The sequence below is a fragment of the Hordeum vulgare genome, chromosome 7H (genome assembly GCF_904849725.1).
Source record: "Hordeum vulgare subsp. vulgare chromosome 7H, MorexV3_pseudomolecules_assembly, whole genome shotgun sequence".
Classification (NCBI taxonomy): domain Eukaryota; kingdom Viridiplantae; phylum Streptophyta; class Magnoliopsida; order Poales; family Poaceae; genus Hordeum; species Hordeum vulgare.
The window spans coordinates 238,315,457-238,323,652 of NC_058524.1; the positions used below are offsets into that span (position 1 = coordinate 238,315,457).

The following is an 8,196-nucleotide window of genomic DNA, read 5'->3' on the forward strand; positions in this document are numbered from 1 at the left end:
GGTCTCGAACAGCTCTTTAATAAAGGGTTATAGTCCTTGACCAGTCACGATGTTTCGGGTAGAGGAGGAAAATACACTATTCCTGTTCGAACGGTCGACTTGGAAATTGATTTTTTTAATCTATATATACATATGTGTGTGTGTGTGTGTTTGATGGAAGGAAGGTCATGGGTAGCATAACTATCGTCGGATAAAGGGAGAGAAGAACTCGCCTCGCAAGCCGAAGACTATGAAGCAGCGAGAGGTTGAAGGTTTCGGCATTGGAGGCTAGTTCGGGGGCTACTGAGGGATTCCGAGACTAAGGGGTCCTTGGGCCGCTTATCTGTTCTCATGGGCCGGACTCCTCAGCCTGTACGATCATCATGGAAGGTATTGGAATAAGGATGGACTCTTCCAAAGACTTGGCGTACAATCCAAGGCGACGTAGTAATCGACATATTCCTTCCTTATTGTAACAGACTTCTGTGTAACCCTAGCATCTCTCGTATCTATATAAATCAGGGGGCCATAGTCCGTAGGATACATTAAGCTCGTTACAATTAGTATTTTAGACCACAACAGTTGATATCGAGGTAGATCAAGATTGTACTTCGTACTACTTCATCAATACATCAAGAGAAGGGCGTAGGATTTTACGTTTATCAAGAGGGCCCGAAACAGGGTAAACACTGTCTCCCTCGTCCCTTGTTACCCATCGACCCATGATCCATAGTTCGGACCATCTACTCGAGATCAGCCGGTTTTGACACAGACAGTAATATTCAAGGAAGACAAGCGTCTAAGCTTGGGGATGCCCCGGAAGGCATCCCCTCTTATCGTCTCAATCCATCGATATGTCACTTGGAGCTACATTTTTCTTCATCACATGATATGAGTTTTGCTTGGAGTGTCATTTGCTTTTGTTTGCTTTTACTTTCAGTTTGCCACAATCATTGTTTGTTGGACACACCTATTTGAGAGACATACCACATCATCATAATTTTTTAGAATACTCTATGTGCTTCACTTATATCTTCTCAGCTTAGGAGTTGCTATAGTACTTCACTTATATCTTTTTGAGCATGGTGGCGTTTAGATTTTACACAAATATTATGCTCTCTTATTCAGTTATATTTGTTTGAGAGTTAAATAAATAGTGACGGTAATTTGTATGGGTCATAATACTAGATAAAAAATAATGGTGTTCAATGAGTGATAATTAAAACCATCATGTAGCACATATAGAGAAATTATGGGGTAATGATATCGATGTGGTGATACGAAAAAGGTGTGAGTGCATTATTATGAATTCAGAGAGGTGTCGATATTAAGAGATGTTAAACTTCTTGTTCATCTAAAAATTAAAAGGGCATGGTGATGATGTGTGAGCATTTCTATTCCTCGTTGAATTCCTCGTGTTGTTTTGGTCGGAGTCGCGCGATGGTTAATTCCTACCAACCCTCTTCCTCAGGGCATGCGAGTAGTACTTTGATTTGTGATAAAGTAATAAAACTTTGCAATAAGTACATGAGTTATTCATGACTAATGTGACACCATGGACATACACAATCTCACCTCATCATATTTGCTAGCCTCTTCGGTACCGTGCATCCCCGTTCTCACCTCGAGGATCGGTGTAACTTTCGCCGATGCATCCAGACCCCGTGACATGACATGCTCTGTTGCACATAAACATTTTTATATCCTCCTCAAAACAGCCACCATACCTACCTATCATGGCATTTCCATAGCCATTCCAAGATATATTGCCATGCAAATGCCATCATCACTTCACATGACTAGTTCGTTCATCATCATAATGATTTGCATGATCATATAGAGCTCATATAGTATTTGTGGAAAAGCCACAATTCATCATATTTTTGATACATGTCACGCTAGATCTTTGCACATCCTGGTATACTAATGATCATCACACTTTTATTTATGTGAATGATTGTACCCTCATTTTTTTCATTTGCTTCCCATTTTTCGTTTCTCCTCATCTCTTTACTGAGGTAGTTTTTACTGTCACCTCGAATATCTGGACTGAGAGAAATGAGAATATCTTCAGAAATGAGAGGCCAAGTTTTAGGGCTTGGAGTAGAAACTTTGTGCATGATTTTTCTTTATTAGCTCATAGAATCCAATGTAAATATAGGGATAGCATTATGTCTTGGGTTTCTTCTTTACTATAGGTAGGTATTTGTAAGTATATTTCCCCTTTTCTTCCTCTCATTTTAGATTGTACTTTTATTTTCTTGGTTGCTTTTGAATAAAGAGTTGTGAGGTTGTTGCCTTGCAGTACATAGTCAAAAAAGAAAACTCACGGGAAAGATTTGAAGCTTTTCAATTACGAAATATAGGAGGGAGCAATATGGGCCCCATGAGTTTGCAACTCATGCGAGGAAAGTAGGGGGCTTTAATTTTAGGGTGACGTGCAAAACATACATATCTGGTGTATTTGATAGCCATTGTACCCTGTGATAATCTTTGATTTATAAAAGTTCTAATTCCTGCTAAAAGAACTTAAATACAGTAAATTATTACTTTTTACTTCTAGTTATCCTCTGATCAAACAAATATCGACGGTCTATCAAATTGAATCTCATTGAAATATATTACTATAAATTCCCTTGATAACACGCATGATATTATCTAGTCTATTTGTGTTAAGATGACTAGGTGTTTGCCACATAGGTGTCACATAAGCGAAATGGATTTAGTCAAGGATGTACTATCAAATCCTATCACACCATTTTATGAAACAAAGAACATAAACATGAATTATTTTCATATATTTTTACCATCTATGTAAAAAAGTATTCAATTTAATAACCATTTTTTTTACAATACATGAACTTGTCTCCACCAACTTGAGAGTTTGCTTTCGAGACAATTGAATTTTTATTCATAACTTGTGCCCAAAATTTTCATTCTATAGTTGGTCTAACAAACTGGTATTGGATCGATAATTTGTGTCCAATGGTTGATTATTTGTAGTTGTACCATTACCAAATTTGTTTCTAACAAAATAGGATCTTGCTTCCATCTATCTACAAAACAAAATGACTCCTAGGTTAGCTTTGCCTTGTTGGGGCACCAGGCTAGCTAGGATTGTCAAACGAATGAGGGTTAAAGTTTGGGAGAATAGAGCAAAAGAATTGCCCCATCTCGTCTATTCGTCGGCATACTAAACAATATATAAAATCAAGTGATATTCAATTCCAATCAGGGCGTTTGGTCTAGTGGTATGATTCTCGCTTTGGGTGCGAGAGGTCGCGAGTTCGATTCTCGCAACGCCCCAATTTTTTTTTCTATATCTCCCCGGAACCTTTTATTATTAATATTTCAGTCTAAGAAAAAGAGAAATTATTCACCAAATTGATGGATTGATTTCCATGTTTGCTTTCTCATCTCAGCGTCCATCTACTCCTACAACAATTCACAGGAAGGAACCAACAAAAAGTACAACACGTATGCACGCATCCCAAACAACAAGCATGAAAACGGCGCGCCGGCGAGGCCATCCATCGTCGGCAAAGGCAAAGGTGAAGGTGATCAGAACATCTACAGTACATATATAGGAAGAGTACATATCTTAGCTTACTTATACTTATTGGTCGGCGGTGGTCTGCCTCTTGGAGCACTTGGCCTGCACGGCCAGCGTCGCCGTGGTGCCCGGGCAGTTGAGGTCGCCGCCGTACACCTCGTGCGACACGGCCAGCACGCAGCTCTTCTTCCCCACGCACGCCTTCTCCACCACCTCCTTGGCCTTGGGCGTGTGGCAGTTGCCCACCGTGTAGTTCCCGCAGATCCCCAGCGGGTTCCCGTAGCTGGCGAACACCACCTGCTGGATGGTCTTCTTCTCCGGGCACGTCAGCACCGCCCGCGGCTTGAGGTCGTCCGCCACCACCGTCAGCTGGCTGTCCTTCCTCTCCCACGACCGGACGTGGCCGGGGTTCTTCTCCGAGATGAAGCTGCAGATGTTGTCGCGCTTCACCGTGAGGATCATGATGGCGTCCGGCCGCCCGCCTTCCTCCTCGAATATGGTGAGCACGTTCCCCGTCGGCTTCAGGAAGCAGCGCGGCACGTGGTATAGGTACTGCGACGGCCGCCCCAGCGCGTGCTTGTACGAGCTCCAGTACCGCCCCAGCCCTTCGCCGTTGACGAACAGGATGCCCTTGCCCATCGGGTTCAGGTCGATCACCACGGGGTCCTCCCCGCTGGGCATGTCGAAGCGTCGCCGGTACCACGTGAGCGGCAGGTCGAACACCGCGGGCTTCCACTGCACCTCGCCGCCCTTGTCCATGTGCGCCTGCTTGCGCTCGCCGTCCAGGCCCACGATGTGCCCCCATCCGTTGCTGCTCAGGTCCAGCGTCCCCGTGTTGAGGCCCTGGATGGTGACCGAGTGCACGCCGGCCTGCCGGTGCTCCAGGTACGCGCCGCTGTCCTGCAGCCCGAGCGTGCTGGACAGGATGGAGACGTGGTTGATGCCCGCCCGAACCTCGATGGGCTTCTCCAGGCTGAAGGCCTTGTTCATCTTGGTGCCATGGGCAGCGCCGACTAACTTGCCGTTGACGAAGGCCACCATGGCGTGCCCGTGGCTGCTCGCCTCCAGCACCGGCTTGATGTCTTGCCTGAAGGGCAGGTCCTCCGCCTCCAGCTTAAAGCTGCCACCCACGCGCGGGTACGTACAAAACAGCATTTACATCGGGATCGGCATTCGGCGTGGACGAGCAAGATAGACAGACGTTCGTTCGTACCTGGTTGTGTACCAGAGGTAGTCCGTCTTGTCCTTGGTCATGTTGTATGCCTCGAGGGGCTTCTCGCTCCGGTCGGTGGTGAACTTGTAGGTGGGCACCTTGTCCCCCTCCGTGTACATCTCCCACACGTTGTTCTGCAGCGTCTGGTCCGTGAGGTGGAAGGTGCGCTGGTTGTGCTGCGCGTTCACGTGCTGCGTGCTGAATACCACCGTCTTGCAGTCGGCGAGGATGCTGACGGAGCGCCGGGGCACGAAGTACTGCTGCCCACGGAACGTCACTGTCCCGTCCTCCTTGGTGTTGTGGTTGGACAGGAACGCCACGCACACCTTCTGCTCTGGGATCTCGAACAGCCGCGCCTACATACCCGTCACCGTCAGGTCAATCGGCCATCACAAGCAAGCTAGCAACAATGTCTTCCATTCCAACAAGAGAAGAAGAGAAGACAAGAGAACCTCGTAGAGTTTGCCCAATGGCTGCGTGGAGGGGTTCCCCCGGAGGAGAGCCTTCTTGCACAGCCTCAGAGCATGGTGCAGGTCCCTCAGATGGCCCCACTTGGGCTCTTTGTACATTCCTGGAGGACCAACCAAACCATTCATTCATCCATAAATCAACATAGTTATAAGCATATGTTCAGAGTTTGAAAGCATAGTTCGTAGTCTCTGCTTTACCGAATTCGTCGAGAGGCGCCTCGTCGTAGTATCTCGGCATCACGAAAGAGGCGCCCGTTCTTCCAAAGTTTGTTCCCCCATGGTACTGCGCAGAGAGGGAACCGTGTGATTCTGTCAGAAATACAGTTTCTCCTAACGCAACATCCGTGCCAAGCAACATGTAGGTTACTGGTGGGGTACCATGTAGTAGTTCACCATGCTGCCCCCCACCGAGAAGAAGCGCGCCACGGCAAACGCAATGTCTTCGGCAGATCTCTGAGATGGCGGATCACCGAACACTCTGTATCTGCAAACAAACGCCAACAAAACAACAATTTAGCACCCCGACAACTCGTCTCTTAATGGACAAGGTGAAATTGATAACTGAACTTACTGAGCAGTCCAGTTCTCAGTCCATAACAGGGGTTTGTTCTTGTCAGTTGGACCTGGCCATGTATCTCCGCAGTGCCTACCGTTGCAGGTAGGGATCTAGAGAGGAAAACTCATGATATGTATGTAACTCAAGCATGGTAAACTATGAAACAAGAACTTCTTTATCATGGCAAAAAAAAAAAGAAGCTTAAACATGTGAGGTCGTACTAACTATAGATTACCACTTCCGCGGGAGCTTTAGTCTGCTTGCACATGATCCACGGCACCCCGGTGCTGGTGCTGATGGCCATCTTAGCTGCCCAGTCGATGTACCTGGTGCCGTTTTCTTTGAACGCAGCTTCCATGTGCTGGTACTCATTCTCGATCTTTTTTGTGTTGGCAATGCAGGGGAATTTCGTCAGAGAAAGCATGCATGATAAGTTTTCACCAGCAAGAGAAAAGGGTTACCTGTGCCAGAATGATTGGCCCTCCTTGTGATGCGAAGAGCTTGGCATCCTTGAGCTTGTTCACTACGAGAGTCACAAACTTCTGCATGAGCTTCTGCATATATAAAGAGAAAAACCAAGGTGAAGACGATGTCGTTTTAATTATTTCTGCATGTAGCGAAATTTACGTCGACCTTTTTTTTTTGCGAAATGAAATGCATCTAGTTTTACCCTAAAAAAGAAATGCATCTACAGTAGTTCGGTATGTCTGCTGTGGTTTGATAGTTGGATTGATCACCTTGTAAGGCTCGTTGTCCGTGCGGAAGACGATGTCAGGGACCTCCCGGAGCCAGTAAGGCAGCCCTCTGGAAGAGGAAAACCACCAATTAATTAAACAAACGGAGGCATGTATGCAGATGAGCCAGAAATCGAGAAGGGCGCGATGTAGAGTAATTTTGATGTGAAGCAAACGAGACGAACAAACCCATGGTTCCACTCCGCCTGGACGAAGGGCCCTATCCGGACCATGGCGAACATCTCATGCTCCTGGATCAGCTTGAAGAACTTGATCATGTCGTACCTCCCCTCGAAGTTGTACTGAAATCAACCGATCAATCCATGGATCAATCGAGGGACGAACGGATGATGAGCACGTAGGCAGGCGTAGGAATCACAGAATGAAATGAGATGAATGAGATGGGGGAGGAGCGCGTGACAGTTACCACGCCCATCTCGGGTTCATGGATGTTCCAGAAGACGTAGGACTCGATGACGTTGAGGCCGCCTTCCTTGGCCCTGGCGATGAGGTCGGGCCACTCGTGGAAAGGGCTACGCGGGTAGTGGATGGAGCCGGAGAAGAAGATCTCCCTCCGTCCGTCGATCATGAGCGAGCGGCGGTCGTACGTGATGACGGTCCCGGGCTTGGTAAGATTATAGGCATCCCCGCCGGCCACGAGCGCGACGACGGCGATCGCCGCGGCGGCGGCGGCGAGCCGGACGCGGAGGAGGGACATGATGGGTGGATCGTGCCTGGAAGCTAGGGGCCACAGGTTCGCGCTCCCGTTAGTCCTAAAATAGAAGGGAGGCATTCGGTTTAAAGGGGTGGCGCCGCGTAGGAGTGGCCGCGCGGGAACGCAGGGAGCGACGTGCGCGCGCGCGCCATGCCGCCCGTCCGTCCATGCATCGGGTGTGGCGAGCTGTGCAGCCAGGAAACGGTTGGCCTCGGTAGCCCGCGCGGGTGCTGATGCGGATGCGGCGCTTCTTGGAGATGGGTTTTTTTCTGACTGAATCAGCCGTGGATCCGCATTGTTTACTTTGCAATATACCTTCGGTTTTGCTATTTTTCATGAACCTGCAAAAAAATATATTTATTTATTTGCTTTAGTTGATTTGTGGACCGTCCGATTGTGTTATATGTTCCGTGGTGGTTTCCTTTCTCTTTTCTGGTTATTATTATATTTTACTTTTGTTGAGTTGTTTTCTCGTTGTCGGATCCCGCTCAACCAAATTCGTTTCTGTTCGCTTGCCTTGTCACATTTCAAAATATTCTAAATACAGAATGTGCGTTTAAAAACATTGCATTACATGGGTTCGATACATTTTTGGAGTTTGAAAATCAAAACGATCACTTATTAAACCCTAAAGCCCTTTTGAAGTTTAATTAGTGGTGTTAGAGCATATTTTACCAAATGTGGTTTTTGGTAATTGATGATAATTCCTATGGACTAATGGTTGCCTTGATTTATATTCGAAGGATTTGTTCATAGATACTTTTTGAAGTTCATCTGTTGGTTTCAATAAGTTTATATGATGATCAAGGTGATATTCAAGGTTTTATCCAAAGATTGGTCATAAAGGTGAATCAAGTTGATCAACACAGAGAGCGTACAAGATGTGTCGAGAGGGATCAAGGTGATCCCATGGTATGGTAAGCATTGTTCATTACGATTTGTATACTAATCCATGGTCTTCGTGGGAGTTCTATGT

The 8,196-nt window shown here is 46.6% G+C and overlaps 1 protein-coding gene and 1 non-coding gene across 2 annotated transcripts; one reads left to right on the forward strand and one right to left on the reverse strand.

Annotated features, from left to right (window-relative positions):
• Window positions 1-3,213: 3,213 nt before the first annotated feature.
• Window positions 3,214-3,285, forward strand: TRNAP-UGG. Its single transcript has one exon. It is a non-coding gene; the product is annotated as a tRNA-Pro (tRNA).
• A 66-nt stretch (window positions 3,286-3,351) lies between these two features.
• On the reverse strand, window positions 3,352-7,268 carry LOC123409873 (beta-galactosidase 11-like). Its single transcript, XM_045102740.1, has 11 exons — window positions 6,933-7,268; window positions 6,695-6,807; window positions 6,509-6,575; window positions 6,233-6,325; window positions 6,007-6,150; window positions 5,787-5,881; window positions 5,594-5,699; window positions 5,414-5,498; window positions 5,198-5,316; window positions 4,746-5,101; window positions 3,352-4,652 (listed from the first exon to the last, which is right to left on the reverse strand). Exons 1-11 carry the CDS (start codon window positions 7,221-7,223, stop codon window positions 3,596-3,598), a joined length of 2,526 nt encoding a protein of 841 aa, XP_044958675.1. The 5' UTR covers window positions 7,224-7,268; the 3' UTR covers window positions 3,352-3,595.
• Between the last annotated feature and the right edge of the window lie 928 nt (window positions 7,269-8,196).

Excerpts from the sequence above, each read along its gene's own strand:
- LOC123409873 (XM_045102740.1), bottom strand. The coding sequence starts at position 7,223 with ATGTCCCTCCTCCGCGTCCGGCTCGCCGCCGCCGCCGCGGCGATCGCC. Across the intron at positions 6,576-6,694 it reads CAGGCGGAGTGGAACCATGG|AGGGCTGCCTTACTGGCTCC; the intron begins GTTTGTTCGTCT and ends TTCCTCTTCCAG. Across the intron at positions 5,317-5,413 it reads GGCGCCTCTCGACGAATTCG|GAATGTACAAAGAGCCCAAG; the intron begins GTAAAGCAGAGA and ends TTGGTCCTCCAG.